The 24,446-nt window shown below is 37.4% G+C and overlaps 1 protein-coding gene across 1 annotated transcript in view; it reads right to left on the bottom strand.

The window, feature by feature from the left end:
• The window catches only part of LOC111151782 (WD repeat domain 49), a 129,083-nt gene that overhangs the window by 49,564 nt on the left and 55,073 nt on the right, over window positions 1–24,446 (bottom strand). The window contains exons 8-9 of the mRNA XM_022509984.1: window positions 6,920–7,084; window positions 3,372–3,487 (exon numbers count right to left, since the gene is read on the bottom strand). Coding sequence (XP_022365692.1) covers window positions 3,372–3,487; window positions 6,920–7,084 — 281 coding nt within the window. The remainder of the gene's footprint in view (window positions 1–3,371; window positions 3,488–6,919; window positions 7,085–24,446) is intronic.

Raw genomic sequence — 24,446 nt, 5'->3', positions numbered from 1 at the left:
TCTAGAGAAGGGGAGAGAATAAAGGCAAGGGGTAAGGTTTACATGGGAAGAGGCTGACAGCAGGTTCCTATATCTGAGTTTGAAAAGTACCACAGTTGGCACATGGCTGGCTCAGTCAGAAGAGTGTGCAACTCTGTATCGTAGGTCCGAGCTCCACGTTGGGTGTAGAGATTACTAGAATATACCCAGGAATGGATAAAAATGATACGAAGAATAGGTCCGGGCCAGAGGGAGTTTCAAAGTATTTTATAGACACTCTGAAACGTGTTAAACAACGAAGTGACATAGAATGCATTGTAGAAAGGAATTATTATAGCTAAAATGTGCAGAATCTATTTAAGAGGTAAAATGGGGGCATTACTAGAGAAAAGGACAAATTAGAAGTCTGTGACATTCAGCCAGGTAGAAATGAGGCCCTGAATGATATAGTTGTAGTAGTAATTGGAACAGGTTTGAGAAATATTTGGAATATAAAATAGGTAACAGTACTTGGTTGTGATGTTGAGTGAGAAGAAAGAACCAAGGTGGATATTCAGGTCTCTGGCTGTTAACTGAAGTTCCGAAGCTAAGAGGGAAAAAGGTTTTGAAGAGGGAACAAATAATAAATTCAATTTAAAATATGTTGAATTTGAGATTGCAGGCAGACGTGTCCAGAAAGCAAATGGATAAGTGAGCTTAGAGAGATAAGAGCTGACGATAAAGATCGAGATACCTATAAAATATTGCCTACCTTTCAAATGAAGCTAAGGATTAAGTTAGATAATGTATGTAAAGGGCTTAATGTTACAAAGCATTATAAATAAAATAAGCCAGATGCATATTTAGATACTTTACTCAATAAATGTACTATCTATCTTATCCTGGGCAAAATTATGAAACCAATTTCTTTATTTAGGTAGAGCCTGAAGTTAAAGCTAAAACTTAAACAACCTCCCTCTAGGTTTTAAAGAAAGCTTAATAAGCTGTCAGTCTTCCAGTTATTTCTTCTCTAATCACTAAACTCTCAAGGATGTGGCTTAATGGACCATCCTTCTCCTATTATAAATGAACAGTCGACCTGTCCTCTTGCTACTTTGTTAAATGCCTCCTAATATAAAGGACCCTGTCGAATTCCAATAAAATCTGTCCTCACATAAGGACTTTGACTTAGGAAATAAAATTTTTTGAAGATTTTATTTATTTATTTAAGAGAAAGAGAGCATGCATGAACGGGGGAGGGGCAGAGGGAGAGGGACAAGGAGACTCTCAGGTGCCGGGGCTCAAGCCCAGGACCCTAAGATCATGACCTGAGCCAAATTCAGAGGTTTAACTGACTGAACCACCCAGGCACCACAGAAATAAACTTTTTAAATCTACCAATATGAAAGCGAAAGAATACAATTGAGAATGTATTTCTTCAACTTTCAGTTCCAACTAGGGATCCAAATCCTGATAACCTTGTGGGAGATGGAAAAGATGGGGAAAGATGGAAGGAGTGGTAACTGTTCCCTCTCTCAACTCAGTCTTCCCAAAGCTCCCTCTCCAAGATGACAGAAAGTCACCACCCATCCAGAGAGAGCAGAACATCAGGTGTTCCCTTCCTTCCACCCTCTCTCCCTCCCTTCCTTCCTTCTTTCCACTCTATGCCTAATGGGGGGCTTGAACTCACTACCCAGAGATCAAGAGTCATACACTCTGTGCCAGCCAGGCACCCCAGGTGTCCCTTTAAACCACTTTTAAAGGACTCTACTCACTAATTTTTTAAAACTGACTTGTGTAAAATTCCAAAAAAAAAAACCAAACAAACAAACAAACAAAAAAAAAAAAACAAAAAAAAACACCTTATCTTTGATGCTAATTTCTAACTATGGATATCTTAAAAATACAATTAAGAAAACAGTATCTCTAAACTCTTGACTTACACTGATGAATTCTTAAAATTCTTTTTTGTGATGTTCAAAATTTCAGCTGGATCCGCTGTATACTTCACATCTACCATGCCATAACATTTGAGAATCAAACTGACTTATTACCACAGCCCGAGACAGAAATACTTACTCTATAGTCTACTGAGAGATAAGTCATTAACGGATCATGAGTGTTCCTAGGATGTGAAGAAGCCTTCTCTTTCAAAGATGAGGATTACTGAATTCGTTCTTGATATCAAGTTGAATAATCTGGATTATACCTTCTTTCTTTACAGTCAAACTACCCCTGAAAACCAAGCTGTAAGTGGCACTATGTTTTCTAGTCTGCATATGCACATTTGCATTAGAAGAGAAAGCCTTTCGTGTGATCAATAAAAGTCCCCAAATATATACCGCTAATTTTCTAGGTATAAAATCTGATTTGGATCCTAGCTTCAAATCATTAAGATCAAAATTCCATAGTGAGTAATGTTGGGCAAATTACCTATTAGAGCCATATTTTGTGAACTGTTGAATTTATGGACAATATATTTTTCACAAATATCAGTTTCATTTTCCTAGTGCTTATACAATGCCATAGAAAAGGTCCTGTTTATGATCCCTTAGTTCTCTCAGGAGAACAAGAAAGAGAAGTAATTTTCCTCATAATGAAATGGAAGAATTGCTCCTCGAGAACAGTAAGCAGGCCGTGACAGGCCCCTGTCTGCAAGGATATGAAGGAAAAGCTAATACAGAATTCCGGAGCCTATTTTCCTCTTTGCTGCAATCTAAAATAAGTAACAAGAGAGGAAGAAATGAGTTCCCTTTATCATTGAAAGAATATAATTTATACATTAGGAATTTATTAACTATAAAATCTAGGAAACTTTTGGTATGGTATTATGGTATTATGACCCTGTCTGGAATGATTAAAGAAAAAGAGTCCAAAAGCCAGAAGAAAGCCTTCTAACACCTCTCAAAGCTGCTTGAGCTATGTGATCTTACAATGTTTTAGTCACTAAGCATTCAGTCAATCCGAGCAGTTTCACTCACCGAGCTCACCAGCAAGTTAATGACTCAGAATCAGTCAAGATCTCTATGTTCTTTTCTCTTTTAGATTCCGATTCAAAACCTACACTTTACCTCAAATAAACTTTTTATTTAAAAGTTAAAAAAAGGGACGCCTGGGTGGCTCAGTTGGTTAGGCAGCTGCCTTCGGCTCAGGTCGTGATCCCAGCGTCCTGGGATCGAGTCCCACATCGGGCTCCTTGCTCGTCGGGGAGCCTGCTTCTTCCTCTGCCTCTGCCTGCCATTCTGTCTGCCTGTGCTTGCTCTCTCTCCCTCTCTCTCTCTGACAAATAAATAAATAAAATCTTTTAAAAAATAAATAAATAAATAAATAAAAGTTAAAAAAAAAAAGATTCTGATTCAAATACAAACATTCTCCTTTAGCCTTCCTACAGTTTTGCATGAAGCACATCATACCTCTCCCAGCCTGTAACCAGTATCGTCTTCTTAAGAACCAGGATCTGTGAAATATCCACAGCTCCCTCTCGCCCAACATTTAGTGTGTGGTGACAGTATCCATTGAAGTCCCATACCTTCAAGAGAAAAACTTAAGTCACCTTTGAGACAAGAACAGAAAAATATCTTCTTCCATGAGTAAAATAACACAGTGTAATAGGATTATTTTAAACTTTGGTGTTTATATTCTGGACAAGGGCTGATTCACTTAGGGTATGTCATAATGAAGACAATCCCCTCACCATTTAAATTTACCCATTATTTTTTGTTATTCTACTTGTAACCTGATCAATTTAGTCTAATAATAGCTGATTCAGGGGCACCTGGGTAAGTGTCTGCCTTTGGCTCAGGTCATGATCCCAGAGTCCTGGGATCAAGGCCTGCCTTGGGCTCTAGGATCAGCGGGAAGCCTGCTTCTCCCTCTCCCACTCCCCCTGCTTGTGTTCTCTCTTGCTATCTCTCACACTGTCAAATAAATAAATAAAATCTTTAAAAATTATAACAATAATAGCTGATTTGAAAGCTTTAATTAAGTATTTTTAAGGGAAAGGCTAAAATCATGTAGAGCCATATTTTGGAGTCTGTTGAAACCCTGGTTCTTTCTCTAAGTGTATGTCTCTAAATTTCAATTTCCTTACTTACAACCCAGGACACTTACTCCTCTGGGACATTTGGAGGGTTAAACATCTAATACAGAGCCTGAAACACAGTCCTTATGGGTAGGTTTCCCATCTTCTCCCAGGAAAATGTCCTGTTGATAGTGGATGCCAGACCTCATCTATAAGAGGAACAAGCACTTTGAGTTTGCTTCCTCTGGCAGGTGGTAAGGACCCGGGCCCAGTGGGTGAACTTACAACAGAACATCATTAGGTCACCAGCAGCTAAAACTAAGCCGGGCCATAAAACATCATTGGTGTATCATCGACAAGGGGTAAGTAGACACTACCAAAATTAAATTGCATATAAGCTTCGACTAGACTCCCTTTGACTTTCAGCTTCAAGAAAATCATCTCACAGAGGCACTTACATGTGTGAAAAGACATATTTTGAATATTTTTATATTCTTGAAGCATTATTTATAAAAGATAAATACCTGAATCAACCTGGTTGCTCATGGGACTAAACAGAATATGGAATATCTATACAGTAGCATAGAATGTAGCCATTAAGAAGAATATGTCATTTCTATATTTCTAAGCTCTGCCTAAACTGAACCAGCTATGGAACCTTAAGCAATTTGCTTTATTTCCCTGGGCTTTAGTTTCCTCCTTTGTAAAATTGACATAATAATATTACTAAGTATAGATACATATGTGGGGGGGAGGTGTGGTGAGGGTGTGCATTTGTGTGTGTGTGTGTATGTGTAAAGTGCTTAGAACAGTACCTGATTCTTGGTCAGCATGTGATAAAAGTGAGCTAACATTATTATTATTGTATGCATTCATTTGACTCAGTGTCCACAATAGAAAAATGCAAAATGCAGAACAACATAAATATTGGGCTGCCTTTAAGAAACAGATGCTGCCCTTTGGCTAGAAGGATGTATGAGAAACCAGTAACAGTGGTAGCTACAAGAGAGGAGGCATGAATAGAGGTGCGAAAGAAACTTTCTTCTTGCTGTGTAACTCTTTGATATTTCAAATTTTACTGTATGATTACATTAATTATTTAAAACATTAAGTAATTAAAAATCAGATTCTTCAAAACCGTGATAAATAGGGCAATACTTTTAAATCTTGGATGACATAGGTACTGCTTTGAGATTCTAAATTATAAATGAGATTGGAAAATGTCATTCATTCTTGTCTCTTCACGGCATATGAACAGCTCAACCCTGATTTATGCATCTTAGAGAGAGGTTGCCAAATTTCAGAATTCTGTTGTGCTATTATGATAAAGACAAATATATCTTCAAAAGCTGTGATTATTCTACTAAATTCACAGTAACTTTGATGATGCAAGACTTGAGCTGAGATGTTGAAGGGTACACATGCTCTTCACCTATGTCACTGCATTTTTCTCTAAACACGGCTCTTACTAAACCCACCTAAAATAATACCCACAAATAGGTATTGTAAAGATCCAAAGGTCCCCAGGTCCAACAAAGTCCCTTAGCTGGGACGATCTGCAAGCTTTTAGCAACCATCTGCTAATCTGCCCTGCTCTGGACTCTATAACCGGTTACTTTCCAAGAAAGGGGTAAAAAGGAACCTAGTCTACTCGTCTCATTTCTCAGTTCGGTCTTGTACCCCAGAACCAGTAAGTGGGATACTCACGTGCTCCTTTTGCCTAAGTCTGTCTAAAATTCCAGTTCCAGTTATTCTTGTTTTATTCCACCTTGACCTCTGCGGTTAGAATTGTCCCATTACTGGCATACGTCTCACCAGTTCTGTAAACCAGGTTACTTAAACCCAAGCTCCCAGTCCTTACCTCCTGCCATTTAACCTTCCCAGAGGCCCAGCTCTGGTGACTTCCAGAGATTCTCACTGCAACCCACTATAGCACCTCCTTCACATTGACAGTAGCCAGCCTGGAATCCCCCGGAATTCTTGCTTCCAACTTCCATCATGTTCTACCCACATATCCAGAGAACTTTCCATTACCCTCCCATGCAGCATACCAGCATGCATCATACACCCCACCATGGAAGGCATACTTCATTACTACGCCCTGATTCTAGTTATGACAGAAGTTTGAGAACCATTCAAAGCTTATTCTGGGAAACTGCCTTCTGTTGCCTCCAAGTGTCACATGCCATCTCCAATCAAGGATTGTCATTAGTCTCAGAGCTGAGGGGAGCGGAGAGGATTCACTGGCGGGCATGACTTCACATACCAAGTATCTAGGCTTTGCATGAAAATTTGATCATGTTCACAAAGCGTAATAGCACCTTTCTCCCAGAAGAAATTATTTAATGGTTACAAAACAAGAAAAGTGGAAGTATTAAATATTGTTAGTTTAGGATAATAACTAAGATAATGATTGTTCTGCCTACGATCCTTCTTTACTGTCTCACTTTCCTTCACATAAAAGTGCAAATTACAACATAGGTTGATTTTAAAATATTCATTTGCCCTCAAATTTGAATCTATGCCATTTTAAAAAGTTTTCTTTGTTGCCCTGATTTCTCATTTTATAAACTGAGAAAAAGAAAACTAGAGATATTAGTTGGAGCATAGGAAAATTACTTGGACTTCTTATTCCCCAAAGTAATCCTCTATCCAGAACACTGGAACAGGCTTTCTGAAATAAGTAAGCCAAGTTGTGTTTTTATGTTAAATAATTTATTCAGAAAAATCATTTATTCATTTTTCCACAGAGGTTTCTTTTTTTTTCTCTCGCCCCTAACAGCTTTGTTATTAGATGGTGTGAGTTATTTAAGTCTTCTCTTCTCATCTTTCCTCTTGCATGGCCAAAAAGACGAAAACAAATATAGCTATAGCTATGTCTCCTCACATAGTATTTCAGCCTCCTCGTATCTGGATAGAAAAGCATCACTGCGTTCTCACCTTTATGGTCCCATCTGTGCTGCCAGTCAAAAGCCGTGTCTCATTTGCATCAAGGGCCATAGTGCTGATTTCTGCATTGCCATGGCAACCAGTAAACTGTTTGATTTTCTGCCCAGTGTCTATCATCCAGAAGGAAACAGTAGACCCCGCGTCTGAGCTGATTACCTAAGAGAAAATAACCTTGTAAAGAAATTAAATACAGTCCCAGAATCCACCATTTTTATTTCAATAAAAATATCTAACCTGTGAATCCCTCCCCCACCCCACAATAGTTAGAGACACAATTGTGATGTTTTCTTTTTTTTTTGTTAAGCTGATAGCATTTTAATTCCTAAGCCAGAATGGAGGTAATGAAGTCATGATTCTCTTTACCAGCAAAGATAGGAATCTACTTCGCTTCCCCACCATTCAGCTGACTGTCTAGAGGCCATTCTGAAAGCAAATCCTACTGAAAATAGACTTAAAAATTTTCTGCATTTAGATAAGAAAGCTGATTTTATTAGTCATGGTGCTCTGATACCATTTACTATATGAAAAGAAGCATTTTACTGTATTTCACCTTCCATTTAGCATTTTGAAAAGAAAGCACCACCAGACATTATGGGGGGAAAAGTTAATTTTAACAAACTGATACAGCTATCGCTTTCAATGCCATTAGTCCCTTTCTTCCTCCTCTCTCAAGGTGCTGTATATATTTTTACAGCTAAACACAATTATTGATGGACCACTAAAAACAAAGAACACAGGAAGGTTAAATATAAATCTGCATATACACTCCAAGAGGAAGGCAACAAAACAAATGCTAAAAGGGATACAATTATACATAATAGCCAACAGTGGGAAATTTTATAGTGGCAAGTAAACAGCTAATTTCAGCTCTAGATATTTAAGCACCCTGTAGGAAGTTAAAATCACTTCACCCATTTGACTTGGGGACCCAGAAGAACGAAAGCAAAACAAAAACACTGAACCAAACAACAAACAAAAACACTGAACCCACAAATAAGTAGACTGGAAATTGCCTGAAGAAACATCTAGACTTTGAGAAAACTTAAATCATGTCTTTATTTTCATAGGTACTGATTACCATTGTATAAATGTAAATTTATTAATAATATGCTAATTTGGGTATCACACTTTTATAATTAAATGGGTTCAAGATTATCGAATGTATATTCAGAAGATCTGGAGAGCCAGCCATCTTGCGTGTATATGCCTTCATTTGGATTTTGGGCACACACTGAACGACCATTCCATCCCAGCTCCGTGATGGCAGCAGGGACTCATGAATCCCGCTCTGAAGGAATCTACAGTCCAGGCTTGAATATTAAAATCACCTGAGGAACTTTATAAACCATGACCATACACCAGATCAGAGACTCTCATTTAACTGGACTAAGAAGGAGTATTTTTTTTAATGAGCTGCCCAGGTTACTTAAGTCTGGGAACTCTCAGTCTAGGTAAGGAAACAGACAATAAACAGGTAAGAGCCGAATAATACCACAAGTTTAGAGGTCTCACCCCTGGTTGCAGCAGGGACACTGAGAGGAATATCCAAAATCTCACTGGGTTGGGGGATGGGAAATGAAATGTGAGGAGGGCCAATCTGCGATTGAAGATAGGAACATGTATTTATTGAATGCCGAGCTCTTTACACTCACTATCTCATTTGATCTTTATAAAAATCCTGTAAAACAAATAACGTTATCATCCTCATTCGACCAGTGATGAAATTGAGATTCTAATCAGCTAAGCACTGTTCCCAAGCTTATATAACGAGGTTTTAATCATAGGCTGTCTATGATAGACACATCATAAGGTCTTCTATATTCCAGTATAGTATCCCAGATAATTAAGAGTGTGGTGAGAAGAGAGAACTTGGAGAGTATTCGAAGCATGAGAAGCGATGTGAAGTGTAATGGAGACAGAGTGTGGATGCTGAGGTAAATTGTGGAATGCCAGGTGAGGCAGCCAGCTGGTCTGGTGACAGATCATGGAATCCCTGAAGAGCAATGCTTGAGATCTTAACTATAGAGAACAGACCGATGGGTACCAGAGGGGAAGGTGTGAGGGGGATGGGGGAAGTAGGTGATGGGGATTAAGGAGGGCACTTGTCGCGATGAGCACTAGGCACTGTATGGAAGTGTTGAAGCACTAAATTGTACACCTGAAACTAATATTACACTGTATGTGAAGTAACTGGAATTAAAATGTAAAAAAAAAGAGCAATGTTAGAGAATAATGAGTCATGTGTATAAAGTTCTTGCTGGGATAGGAACCTTAGCTTTCACTGGGTGGGCAGCCTAGTGTATGACTCCAAGTTCACAGCAATCATTGCTCTTGATGGGGAGGATGATGATACAGCATTTTTTCTCCACGGGTCAGTGAAGGTACTCCTGGCAGTGGTGTAGAGAACAAACTGAGGTTGTAGGAAGACCATTTGGGTGCTGCTGTGATAGTCCAGGTAAAAGGTGTTCCCACCTGAAACAGCAGTTTGGCGGTAAAAAGGAGAGGAGAGACTGAGAAATAAAAGGGCCACCATTTTGCTACATTTATGCTCAGCAAAGAACTGGTTGTGAGCAATTGATCTCTTGTAGCCTTTTTTCCGCTGAAATTACAATTCTGAACCAAACAACTTCTTAAAATGATATAAAACTCTATGTATGTTACACATTTTCTCTCCTGAAATCAAAAGTGGCTTAAATATTTAATTACCATTGTTTAACAATAGTATAATTTCTAGGACAAAATGGCCTGAATCTTGAAATAATGTGCCCTATCTCTTCAATTATCACCGTAGGTAACTGACTGTGTTTCTGTTTGCTTTGATTTCTGCAACATGCCTGGTAGTTAAGAGCACTGATTCTGAAGCCAGGAAGCCTGAGTTTGAAGGTGAGTTGTCTGACCTCAGGCTCATCGCTTAATGTCTCTAAGCTTCAGTTTCCTTCCCTATGAACCAGAAAGAATCACAGTAACTACCTCAAACCATATTTAGGAGATTTTAATAAGCTAATATTTGTGAAGCACAGTACATGCTATATTATAAACAAGCTATAAAAGTTAACTAGTGTTACTATTCTAGTTAAGCTTTATTTGTCTCACTCTCTATTTTGGGTGATATCACTTTTCATATCTAAACCAATTTAAAAAAAATATTTAATATCTTGCTTTCTTTCAACCATGACAGTGAATACAGACAATTACAATTTTAGAAAGCAGATTGTAAATGTACACTGAAATTTCAAATTATATCAGACTTGTGAATTTCTCCACATAATTACTTAGGAATTTGAACTGTATTCATTAAAAACAAAACCGTGGAAACATAATTTTCCAAGCTTGAGTGAAAATTTTGATGTCTTTTTTTTTTTAAGAAAAGGTTAAAGGTTGTGAAGAGTTTTATTATTGCTATTCAAAAAGCATTTTTTGAGAACTTAGGCATTTTAGTACTAAAAGATGGGCATTCCCTGATTTAAAAAAAAAAAAAAAAGCAAAGTGCAATGAGACCAATGTTCAAGGAAAAGACTTGTTTACTTGTCTGAGACTGGAATCACCCACATTACAAAGATCTAATCATTGATTGCCCCCACTTTAATCTGCTATAGACATTCAATCAGGAATTAGTAACTTTCACATTTTGCTGTTTTGCAGCAAAACTCTCCCTCCTTTGATCACCTGGCTGAGCCCCAACATGCTATTCATCTGTTTTTAGCCCCTTTCTCTGCTCATTTCACAATTTCTCATGAAATCTGAATCAATAATGACAACAGGGGAGAGCCAGTCAGATTTCATTTTATGGCAATCTGCCTTAAGGTGCAGTCTTAGGGAAAACAATATGCTGAAAAACGAGGACTGACCATGTCACAAACATACCACCAGTATGAACAAGACTTCTGTCACTATGACAACATCCGAATACAAGAATAGCAAGGCAGGTGAAAAGACTTTCAAAGTTTGGTGAGAGAGGAGTGCATTTAACATCACTTGGCAGGTGAGGGAAGAGGTTTCACTACAGGACGGTGGGGACTTTATTTTTAGCAAGCTGTGATTTTTCTCAGGAATAGAGCCCAGGAATAAGTATTGGCTTCATGTTTATATGCCAGATTTTGATGAGACCAAATCTCTCCAAGTTTTCAGTTCTTTCCTAGCTGCTTCTTATCCTGTGAGACCTCAGCGGAGGAGGACAGGGCCCCGGCAGTCTGCACTACCCTAGTCATTCCAGTGCGAGCGGGCCTTGGGAGCAAACTGTTCTTCTCCACCTTATGTACCCGAGTTAATAACCATTTAGGAATATATGGGTCTTTTTGTCTCTCTCATCGGAAGCTGTCACAGCCAATGAGACAATTCTAAGAGACGTGAGGCTGTATCCATATCCCCTAATTGCCTTCTTGTATTCCAACAACAGTAGGCATTTTAGTTATCTTTATATGCATTCCAAGTCCTAGGTCCAAGCGAGAAGGGAAATCAAAAATTACAGCAGCGGATGTCACTGGCTACCAAGGAATGAAGACATTTGATTTAATTGCTCTTTATAGTTCTATTTTCAGTCAGTGCTGTTTGTGGCCCCATAATATAAAGCAGGTTACCTATTTTATTTCTATTGTGCATCAAATCTCTAGAAGTCACATTTCAGTAAGTAGTGAAGTGAGGGGAATGATAAGATCTAAGTACTGGTGCAGAAAGAGGATTCAAATATTTTAAAGCAGCCAGTCCCCATTATAAACCTTATTTATTACCTCTTTTGGGTTAATTTGTCATGTGCTCTTGCATAATTCATTCCTTGAGTTTATTGAACACCTATGATATGCACGACACAGGATCTGGGAGTTGGGGATTCAGCAATGAAAAATTCCTGCTGTGGGGGGTAGAGATGCAGTCAGGCGAGAAAATAAAAAGAAAAAAAAAGCTATATAAATATAGAGATAGATATAGTCTAGTGGTGATAAGCATTATGGAGAAAAATATAACTGAGATGGAGGTAGAGGTCATTGGGGGTGAATGCAAAGCTGGATGCTCTGACAAAGCCTCCATGAGAAATCATTTGAGGAAAGACGCAACGAACATAAAGGAGGGAGTCATATAGCTACCTAAGTGAAGAAAGTTCTACACAAAAGAAACAGCAGTGCAAAGGCCTTAAGGTAAAAATTTCCCTTGGACATTCAGGGACTAGCTAGGAGGAGGTCAGCAATCCTAAGCAGTGTGAGCGATGGGAGGGGCCGCAGGCTGTGACAACCTATGGTTGTCATACAGGCATTCAAAAAACTCCCTTCCTTCAAGAACTAGGAGCAAAGTCAGAAAAATACCATTTCCTCTTTTTTGGCTAATATTTATCTAGCTTTTACTCCTGCTTTGTTCCATGCATGTTTATATACAATATCCTCTGTCCTTCACAGAAAATCTGTAAGGGAGGTATTCTAATCCCTATTTTATAGATAGAAAAAATCTTGTGTAAAAAAGTGGTAGAGACTGCATTGCACGTCCAGGTTCCGGTTCTGCATGTTTAGAAGTCACCCATCCTAACCATAAGTAGAAAGCTAAACTAAAAAAATCAATAGCCCTTCTTTGATCAATAACAGAAATGAGGTCGCAGGACAAATTGCTACCCCCAGAATTGGAGAGATCAACAGGCAAATAGAGAAATCCCCAGTTTACCAGAGCAGGAATGTGGGAACTGGAAACTCCATGGGAAACAGTGCCAAGAGAGGAAAACCACCACTAAAATTCACAAATTGTTGCAGGCTCCAACTGGACAAGTCCAAGAGTTAAAAATGTCTGGTGGAGTCTGTTATGAGGGTCCCCAGCATTTTATGAGTTTTATTTTGAGATTATCAACCAGGTTTTTACTATAATATTAGATGAAAATCCACTCCTGCTTCTGGCAGAGGCAGAAGGAAAGAAACTATTTCAAAATATATTAGAGTAATTCTGTTCTTCTTAGCAAGGTCCACCCTCAAGAGAAACTATTGAGCCAGAACCAGAACCCTGCTGGGGTTTTATCAGTGCTTACTTGATCTGAGGAAGGGAAATACCAAATTCTAGCTGGCTTTAGTCATCCTATTGGACATAAGTGTGGGGGGCAACTGAGGAGCCTACGTGATAAAAAAAATTTACTTAATTTTGAAAAAGCAAAGTTCATAGGACAGAAGCACGGGCTCACAAAAGCCTGAGACCTAATGCTAGGACTACAAAGTGCTTCTCCTCCCCCACGTCTCACCACCACATTTCTAAAGGCCTATTTACAGCTGTTCCTTTTACTTTGTTCCTTATGTCCCACTATCAGGAAAAAATTACAAAACATAGGCATAAACATAAAAGGCAAAAAACACAGTTTAAGGAAAGAGAGCAAGCGTCAGACTCAGACATGGTAGGGATATTGGAATTATCAGATCAGAAATTTAAAATAACTATGATTAATATGCAAAAGGCTCTAATGGGTAAAGATAGCATGTGAGAACAGATGGGTAACATAAGCAGAGAGATAGAAATCCTCAGAAAAAAACAAAAAGAGATGCTAGAGATCACAAATGAATCATGCCTTTGATGGGCTTACTACTAGACTGAACATGGCTGAGGAAAGAATCTTTGAGCTTGAGGATATATCAATAGAAACCTCAAAAAATTGAAAAGCAAAGAAGACAAAGGCTGAAAAACAAACAAACAAACAGTATCCAGGAACTGTGGGACAACTACAAAAGGTGTAACATTCACACAATGAGAATACTAGTAGGAGAAGAAAAAAAAAAGGAACAGAAGAAATACTTGAAACAATAATGACTGAGAATTTTCCCAAATTAGGAACAGGTACCAAACCACAGATCCAGGAAGCTCACATGACACGAAGAAGACTAAATGCCAAAAATAACGACACATAAGCCTATTAGAGTCAAAGATGACATTTTGAGAGAAGCCAGAGGACAAAGATAAAAAGGAAGAAAGATAAGAATTACATTTGAGCAGGATAACAACAGATGTTGCCAAGGATGCAGAGAAAGGCAAACCCTCTTGCACTGTTGGTGGGAATGCAAACTGGTGCAGCCACTTGGGAAAAGTGTGGAGATTCCTCAAAAAGTTAAAAATAGAACTACCCTAAGATCCAGCAACTGCACTACTAGGTATTTACTCAAAGGATACAAATATACTGATTCAAAGGGGTACATGCACCCCAATATTCATAGCAGCATTATCAATAACAGCCGAACTATCAATAGAAAAAGCCATCAACTGATGAATGCACAAAGAAGATGTGGTATACATAAACACACACACACACACACACACACACAATGGAATATTACTTAGTTATCAAAAAGAATAAAATCTTGGGGCACCTGGGTGGCTCAGTGGGTTAAGCCTCTGCCTTTGGCTCAGGTCATGATCTCAGGGTCCTGGAATTGACCCCCACATCTGGCTCTCTGCTCAGCAGGGAGTCTGCTTCCCACTCCCCCCCTACCCTGCCTGCCTCTCTGCCTACTTGTGATCTCTGTCAAATAAATAAATAATCTTAAAAATTTTAAATTAAAAAATAAAATAAAATCTTGCTATTTGCAATGACATGGATGGAGCTAGAGTATTATTATACTAAACAAAATAAGTCGGAGAAAGACAAATACCATATGATTTCACTCATAGGTGGAATTTAAGAAACAAAACAGATGAACATGTGGAAAGGAAAAAATAGAGTGAGAAAGAGGGAAGCAAACCATAAAAGACTCTTAAGGACAGAGAATAAACTGAGGGTTGATAGAGGGATGTGGGTGGGGGATGGGCTAAATGGGTAATGGGTATTAAGGAGGGTACTTGTTATGATAAGCATTGGGTGTTATATGAAAGTCATGAATCCCTAAGTTCTACCCCTGAAACTAATATTACACTATATGCTAATTTACTAGAATTTAACTAAAAATTTGAAAAGGATTACATTTGACTTTTCCTTAGAAAACATGCAGTCAAATAGGGAGTCGAGTGAAATATTTAACGTGTTAAAAGGAAAAAAAAAACCCACAAATCTAGAATTCTGTATCTTGTGAAGATAACCTTAAAAATAAAGGAGAAATAGACTTTCTCAGACAAACAAAAATTAAGAAAATGTTTTCCTAGTAGACCTGCTTTCAAAATATGTTAAAAGTTCTTTAGAGAGAAAAAAATAATTTAACTCCAGAAATGAGATCTACATGAAAAAGGAAGGACATTAAAGAGGGAATAAGTGAAGGTAGAATAAAAACTTCTATTTTTCTTATTCTTAATTGATCTAACAGAGCAAAACAATAATACCAACATTAAATTATGTATGCTTATGTATACATATATGATTATATACAGATATATGCTTACATGTAAGGGAAATGAATGATGCCAAACATACAGGAGAAAAGAGGGAGGAATTAGGTTATTTTGTTATTATAAGGTACTAAAACTACTTGTGAAGTAATATAGTGTTATTTGAAAGTGGACTTGGATTTATTATAAATGTATACTGAAAACTCTAGAGCAACCATTTTAAAAAAGTTTAAAATATAACTGATATGTTAAGAAAAAAGAGGAAATAGAATAATTTTATATGCTCAGTTAAAATCATGAAAGTCAGGAGCACCTCAGTGGCTCACTCATTAAGCTTCTGCCTTTGGTTCAGGTCATGATCCCGGGGTTCTGGGATTGAGCTCTGTGTTGGGCTCCCTGTTCTGCAAGGAACCTGCTTTATCCCCACCCATTCCCCCTGCTTGTGTTCCTTCTTGCTATCTCTCTCTGTCAAATAAATAAATAAAATTTTTTAAAAATAAAAATAAATAAATAAAACCATGAAAGTCAGAAAAAAGAGTAGAAGATAGAAATAGGAACAAAGAGCAGGGGCAACCAAGAGAAAACAATAGCAAATATGAAAGCTATTAATCCAATTATACCAATAATCACTTTGAATGTCAATGGGTTTAATGAACCAATCAAGCCAGATTATCAGATTGGATCAAAAATCAAGACCTAACTATATAGTATAAAAAGAAACTCAATTTAAATATAAAAACATACAGATTTAAAGTAAAATGGCCAAAGAAAGATATATCATGCTAACATGAATCAAAAGGAAACAAGAATAGCTATTAATTCCAGACAAAGCAGACTTTAGAGCAAGAAAGTTAGTACGGATGAAGAGGGGCATAATGACAAAAGGTCAAACCTCCAAGAAAACAACAAGCCTTAATAGGTATGACCCTAACAACTGCATCAGACTACATGAGACAAAACTCATAGAAATGCAAGGATAAATACATTAATCCACCTTTATAGTTGAAGATTTCAATACTCCTCTATCAGAAAGGGACAGAACCAGCAGGCAGAAAATCAGTAATGATATGTTGAACTGAAAAACATCACCAATCAAGTAGATATGAATATAAAATAAACTACCTCATATAAAAACAGCAAAAGATACATTTTTCTCAAGTTTGTATGGAACATTCACCAAAGTAAATGGTATTTGGGGACATAAAACACATCTTAACAAACTTCAAAGAATAAAAATCATACAATCTCTGGACTTCTTAACAAACTTCAAAGAATAAAAATCATACAATCTCTGGTCTCAGTCCACAATAAAATTAAACTAGAAATCAATAACAGAAAGATAACTGGAAAAATCCCAAAATACTTGGAAATTTAATAGCACACTTCTAAATAACACATAGGTCAAAGAACTCTCAAGAGAAATTTTAAAAATATTTTAAACTAAATTAAAATGAAAATACAGCTCCTGTATGGCTCAGTTGCTTAAGCATCTGCCTTCAACTCAGATCATGATCTCAGGGTTCTGGGATCGAGCCCTGCATTGGGTTCCCTGCTCAATGGGGAGTGTGCTTCTCCTTGTCCTTCTGCCCCTCCCTCTACTCATGCTCTCTTTCTCAAATAAATAAATAAAATCTTTAAAAGTAAGTAAATAAATAAATAAATAAATAAATAAATAAAATGAAAATACAGAGGCGCCTGGCTGGCTCAGTTGGTTAAGCCACTGCCATTGGCCCAGGTCATGATGCTGGAGTCCTGGGATGGAGTCCCATAGCTGGCTTCCCCTGCTCTGCAGGGAGCCTATTTCTCCCTCTCCCTCTGCCTCTCCCCCTACTTGTGCTCTCTCTCTGTGTCAAATAATTAAATAAAATCTTTTTTTAAAAATACAGATAAAAAATTTTAGAATGCAGAAAAAGCAGAAATTAGAGGAATATATACACATACATTAGAAAAGAAAAAAGAAAAGCTAATACAATTAAAAGTAAGTGGAAGAAAAGAAAAAATTAAAATTAGAGCAGAAATCAATGAAACTAAAAACCAAAAATTAATGAAGTCAATGAAATCAAAAGCTGGCACTTTAAAAAGATCAAGAAAATTGATAAGACTCTAGCCAGGCTAAGTAAGAAAAAAAAAGAGAGAGAGAGGATACAAATTACTCATATCAGCAGTGAAAGAGGAGACACATCACTGAAGATTCCATATACATTAAAAGGATAATAGAGGAATACTATAAAAACTCCACGTCTACAAATTTGACAACCTAGATGAAATTGGCCAACTTATTTAAAGACATAATCTTCCCAAACTCACACAAGAAGAAATAGACATAAACCAAGTTCAAACAGGCCTATATCAATGAAAAAAATTAAATCAATAGTTAATCATATCCCAAAACAGAAAGCAGGCCGAATGGATTCATTGGTAAATTCTATGAAACATTTAAGGAAGAAATAATGCCAGTTTACTACAATCTTGCTGAAAGGATAGAAGCAGAGGGAATACTTCCTGACTCATTCTATGAAGCCAGCATTACCCTGATACCAAAACCAAATGAAAACATTACAGAAAACTACAGTCCAATATGTTTCATGAACACAGATATAAAAATACTTAACAAAATAATAGCTTATCAAATCCAACAACGCATAAAAAGAATCATACAGCATAACCAAGTGAAATCTATCCCAGGTATGCAAGGCTGTTTCACATCTGAAAATCAATTAATGCAATCCATCACATTAATAGGCTACAAAAGAAAAATCATGTGATTATATTAATAGATGCAGAAAAAGCATTTGACAAAATCCAACATCTATTTATGGTAAAAATTACCAGTAAGCTAGTAATAGAGGGGAACTTCCTCCACTCGATAGAGTATTTGCAAAAAACTTACGGCTAATATCATACTTAATGTTGAGAAATGTGATGCTTTCCCTACTAAGATCAGGTAAAAGTCAAGGATGTTACCTGTCATCACCTCTTTTCAATACCATATAGAAACTTTACCTAATGCAATAAGACAAGTAAAGAAAATAAACAGTATAAAGATTAAAAAGGAAGAAATAAACTGTCTTTGTTAGCAGATGATGTGATCCTATCTGTAGAAAATATGAAAATCAACAAAAAAACTCCTGGAATTAATAGGTGATTTCAGCAAGATTGCAGGATATGAGGTTAATATACAAAAGTCAATCGGTACCCTATATAGCAGCAAGGAAAAGTAGAATTTGAAAATAAAACTGTAATACCATTTACATTATCATCCATGGAAATTAAATACTTAGGTTAGGTATAATCGAACAAAAATGAATAAGGTCTATCTGACATAAATTACAAAACTCTGATAAATAAAATCAAAGAACTAAATAAACGGAGATATTCCATGTTCTGTGGATAGGAAGACTCAATATTGTCAAGATCTCAGTTCTCCCCAACTTAATCAACATATTCCAGCAATGCAAATAAAAATCCCAGTAAGTTATTTTATGAATATTGACAAGCCAATTCTAAAGTTCATATTCAGAAACCAAAGACCCAGATAAGTTAACACAATAAGAAAAGAATAAAATTGGAAGACTGACATGATCAACTTCATGATTTACCATAACACGCAATGAAGACAGTGTAATATTGTCGTAAGAATAAACAACTAGATCAGTGGAACAGAATAGACCCCAAAACAGATGCACATAGAGTCAACTGATCTTTAACAAAAAAGCAAAAGCATTTTAATCGAAAAAGAATAGTCTTTTCAACAAGTAGTGCTGGAACAACTGGACATCAATATGTAAAAAGAGGACTCTAGACACAGACCGAACACTGTTCATAAGAATTAACAAAATGGATCACAATATAGGAGGAAATTTAAATAACCGTGGGTTTGGCAGTGACTTTTTAGGTAAAACACTGAAGGTACAGCCCATGAAAGAAATCACTGGTAAGGTGGACTTCATTAAATTTAAAAATATCTACTCTGCAAAAGACACTGTCAAGAGAATGAAAAGATAGATAATCCACAGGTTGGGAGAATTTATTTTCAGAAACATATATGATGAAGCACTGTTATCCAAATATACAAAAAAAAAACTGAAAATTCAACAGTAAAACAACTCAATTTAAAAAATGGGCCAAAGAACTTAACAGACACTTCACCAAAGAACATAAACAAATGGCAGATAAACATCTGAAAAGATGCTCCACATCATAAGTCATTGGAGAAATAGTAAAACAACGCAGTACCATGCATCTATTAGAATGACCTAGATCTGGAACACTGACATCATCAAATGCTGATGAGGATATAGAGCAGTAGGCACGTTCAGTCACTGCTTGTGTGAAAGCAGACTGGTGCAGCTACCTTAGAAGGCAAATGGCCTTCCTTTTTTTTTTTTTTTTTTACAAAACTAAACATATTCTTACCATTCAATCCATAAATCATGTTTCTTAATATTTATCCAGAGGATTAGGAAATTTATGTCCACACGAAAGCCTATGCATGAATGTTTATAGCAGCTTTATTCATAATGGCCTATACTTGGAATGGAAGCAACCAAGATGTGCTTCAGTAGATGAATGAATAAATAAATCGTGGCACATCCATCCAGTGGAATACTATTCAACATTTTAAAAAATAAGTTCTTGAGCCATTCGAATACACAGAGGAGACACAAATGCATATTACTGAGTGATAGAAGCCAATCTGAAAAGGCTGTATGCTATAATAGTAAATGCATGTGATTATAAATTTGTCTAAACTCATAGAATGTATCACACTAAGATTGACCCTAATGTAAACTGCGGTTACATCTGGTAATAATGATGTGTCAATATAGGTTCATCAGTTGCAACAAATGTACCACTCTAGTGGGGGATGTGGATAATGGAGGAGGGGATGCATATGGGAGGATGGAGGAATATGGTGCATTTCTGTACTTTCTACTCAATTTTGTTATGAACCTAAAAGTGCTCTTAAAGAAACAAATTCTTTAAAAAAAAAAAAGGCCGAGACTGTGATGATGAGGCAGGCTGAGGAAAGGGTCCTCTCCTACTCTTCTGTTGGATTTCACATGGCTTTCCTGGAGAATATTTGATAATATTCATCAAGGTTACAGACAAAAATACTCTCTGACCCAAAAATTTCAATTCTAGGAATTTATTCCACAGATGTTTTCTCACTCGTGCTGAAAGTTGTGTGTTCGAGGTTAAAAACTACTACGTTATCTGTAATCTAAAATGCTGAAATCACTCCAAGCTAATACACTTTGATACACCCATGTAACAGAATACTGTGCAGCTGTAAAAAAGAAAGAGGATACTCTAGGTAATGAGATAAGATGGTCTCTAGGCTAAATTTTTAGGTGAAAAATCAATGTACAGAACGGTGTTTCTGTGCACAATATGCTATCATTTGTGTAAAAAACACTTAATATTGATTCTTAAATATTAAGAATTATACATATCCCTATTTAAATGTAAGTCTACATACATACCTCTGTATGGATAGAATAGCCCTGAAAGGGGGCTCCTGAAAGTCATAAAAACTGCTTGCCTCCAGGGAAGGAAGCTGAGTAGGTAGAGATGGGTAAGAAGAAATTTCCACTGTATACCCTTTTGTCCTTTTGAGTTTTGTAGCATTGAAATGAATTATCCCTTGCAAGCTAATCACATTTAAATACGCACATGCATACGTGTGTGTGTGCGCACATATATGTTTTGGAGTAACACTGAGACTAGGAAAATTCCCATGTCTCCAACAAGTGACCAGAGCTCACGGCCTTGGGACTGACGTGTAACTAAGTACAACCTTAAGCTGACAACTGAAGAAAAGTCGTGTTATTAAAAGGAAGGTCACATGGAGACCAGCAAATAAGGCAGGCAAAGAGAAAGTCTTCATCAGTGTTCATCCGGCTCTGTTCAAAAGAGAAACTCATTGATTTGGCCTTAAATACAAGCACTAAAGAGGTACAATGTCTTGTAAGGTGGAGATACATTTCCCTCAAGCTTATCCACTTCCTTTTACTCAGATTTACAATCACCAAGAGAGCACCCAGTCGAATTGGTGAGATTGTCAAATGTCTCAATTCCCAAAAGATGGTGTGCAGAAGAGAGGACAGGAGATGCATTGTCACTAGAAAATTATAGCCTTGGCCCCATTTTTAATGAATGATCTGACTTGATGTTTGCTGTGATAGCGTGAGAGTTGGTCCTCAAGAAACAGCACCAGTTTGGCTAAAGTAAAGAAGGGTCTAGTCTTCTAATTTTCAAAGTCAACATCCCATGCCGGATTATGGGAACCTCACCAATGACTTCAGGGGTCCTGCTGGAGGCAGCCAGGCAGCCGCTGACATGTCTCTTTATGTAATCATGCGTGTGATTAATTTTACTCCCAGAGACTGGGTAAAATGGTAAGATTCTGGGAGGCAATTTGTGTATCAAATTATCTAATATGCATATATTTGAACCTAGAAATGCATTCCTAAGCTCCTACCCTAGAGAGATAAAGTCATGAGTGTGAATATATTTATGCACAAAAAAAAATCATAATAACAAAATTCTCATCAAGGCAAATGGATCAGTAAATTAGGATACGCATATACAATGGGATACTGTGCTGCTTTTTAAAAATGATGAAGTAGATCTACATTTTAGATTCAAGGAAATATATTCATATATATTATTCTAATATATCAAAAAATAAAAGAGTTTACAGAATGATATTTATATAAAATATTCTATGCAGAGAGATATTTAGAACATGTTGATGATATTTCCTCAATATTTAGTTCCTTATTTGAGCTTACTGCATGGTTTTAATTTCTTATAAGTACATAGTGTTTTACGAAAATAAGTTATTTAAATAATAAAAATGGTTAACATCATTATCTACCAAAATGTGATGATGCCTAAATATCTAGTCTGACCATAAATATGTCCTAGATGCAAGACAAACGGAAACGTTGCCTATTTTACAGAAACTCATAAACCCCCATCATTAGGATGAGAGCCATAGTGATAACTCAGAAATTTTATCTATTTCATTTTATAGGAAACCTACAAATACATTTTTTAAAGTTTCCTAACCTTCATGGGTTTTTAATAAAAGCTTCATTTAAGAATTCAGTGCAAAGACAGTTCATTACAACTGCCCCCAGGATATTGAGTTACTTTGATTCTTTCAAAATTAGGCATTCCAGGGACTCCTTCATTCTGTCCCAACTTGTTCTGCTGCTGGCAGTGAGGGCACGCTTTGCTGGGTGAAGAAAAGCACATGCTTCCTCTTAAAAGATTTTGTGGGGTTTAATATCACTTTCTTAGATGAGGGTGTGAGGATATACCAAAAGGCAGGAATATAAAGAAAAGCACAGACTGCACCAAGTTGCTTTTTATATAGGGATTATGTGGGTTCTCCGCCCAATATCAAACAGAATGAAACATCTATAAAGTGTGGGCAACATGTTCAAATGACAACAGAAAGGAAGGCTTTCATTAAACTCAAAAACAGAGCCTAACAAATGGCACCAAACCAGATAACCACAGAGCAAGTGCCAGCGGACTTGGAAGGGTTCCTTTTGAACTTGGAATGAGAAGGGGTGAAAATTCACCAAACCTAGCCATTGAGCATATATTCGATACTCATATATTTGATACTAGGGAGTTGTGGAAAAATACAGAAGTGGGAAACAAGGATCTTTCCCTTACACCAAAAACAAGAGGAGAGAAAAAGGGGAGTTCAGTGTCTTGAATGTGAAAGAACTAGAAATGTGAGCAATACTCTAAGAGGGGAAAGAGGAGAGGTAAGTGCGGGATGTCCCCGGAGACTTCAGGAGCTGAGAAGACCACAGATGGGCTCTGGGACTGAATATTTATGAGCAGGAACCAAAAAGGCTGTGGAGAGAAGAGGCAGGATAAACAACTACCTCACCTGAAGGGGTATTCCTGCACAAAGCTCAACTCAGGGTCCCCTCCCCCATCCTAACTCCTCCCAACCTCTGCTTTCACGTGACCCATGGTGAAAATAAAGATGAAGGAATATCAAGAAGTTATTAAGGAAAAAAGTGGCATAGAGCACCAGCATTTAACCTGAGAGGTATGGGGGGCCGGGGGAGCCTTGCTAAGGCTGGCCATGTGGGAGGAAGGAGGGCTGCTCCTGAGAGGCAGGACACAGCGAGGCAATGCTGGAGGGAATCCCTGCTGTTACTCTTTTCATGTCTGTGCTCCCCACCACATGCCCAGTCCCTACCGCCACACACACACATATTGAAGGGTCAGTAAACTGAAGCCTAGACATGAGAAGCTAGCTGCCCAACATCTGCACTCTGATCAAACTCAACGGTTCTCAAAACTTTTGCTCTTGGTATTCCTTTACCCTCTTAAAAATTATTGAAGGATTACAAACAGCTTCCATTTATAGGGGAGATAGAGACACACAGAGAGAGAGAGACTGACTATGTATCTACCATATTAGAAATTTAAACTGAGCAAATGTGAAAACACAGGAATACAAAAGCATATTTTTTCCTTTAGCCATCAGAGCAAGGATGTCATCACTCATCGTGTAGCCTCTAGAAAACTCCACTTACAATCATGAGACAGAAAGAGTGACAAAAACAAACAACAAATAATATGATGAAAACAGTCTTGATCTTACAAATTTTCTGAAAGAATCAGAGTCCCCCTACGGGTCTGAGATCACACTGTGGAAATTGCTGTTTTAACCTCAAATCCATGCTTTTGCTCAGACCTCTTTTGAAGGTGCTTATGCTATAAGTTCTGTCTGGAACTGCTTCCTTCTTCTAGAGAATTCTGCTACAAGACTTCAGAGCTCTACTCTGTCACCCACCCCAGCCCCAGGCAGAACTGATGATCTGCCATGCACAGCACTTTGCTCTTCTCTCTACTTCATTTTACTGGATTCCATTTTTCCTTTGTGAGTTAGTAATGTTCCTGCCTTCCCTTCTTTCATCCATCAGCCCCGTAATGAGCACCTGCCGGCAACCAGCACCAAGAAGTCCAGGGCCTGAGTCTCCCTGAACTACTGGAAAGAAGAAACTATAGTGGATGAATCTGCTTCTTCATTCCTGGCACCTGGACTTGTTCAAAAACTGTTTTTATTTACTTTGTCTAATTACTCTGAAATGATACATTATGACTGGTGGATGGCACTGTGGGTGATACGGTTTTCTTTGTTCTTAACTGCAATACATTTTTATAGTGATAAATGCAATACAATGTTTAAGTATTCCTCCGTAGCTTA

Source organism: Enhydra lutris, unplaced genomic scaffold (assembly GCF_002288905.1).
Source record: "Enhydra lutris kenyoni isolate GAN:26980312 unplaced genomic scaffold, ASM228890v2 scaffoldscaffold2, whole genome shotgun sequence".
In the NCBI taxonomy this organism is placed as follows: Eukaryota; Metazoa; Chordata; class Mammalia; order Carnivora; family Mustelidae; genus Enhydra; species Enhydra lutris.
The sequence above is the reverse complement of the archived record's forward strand: the minus strand, read 5'-3'. Positions and strand labels throughout refer to the sequence as shown.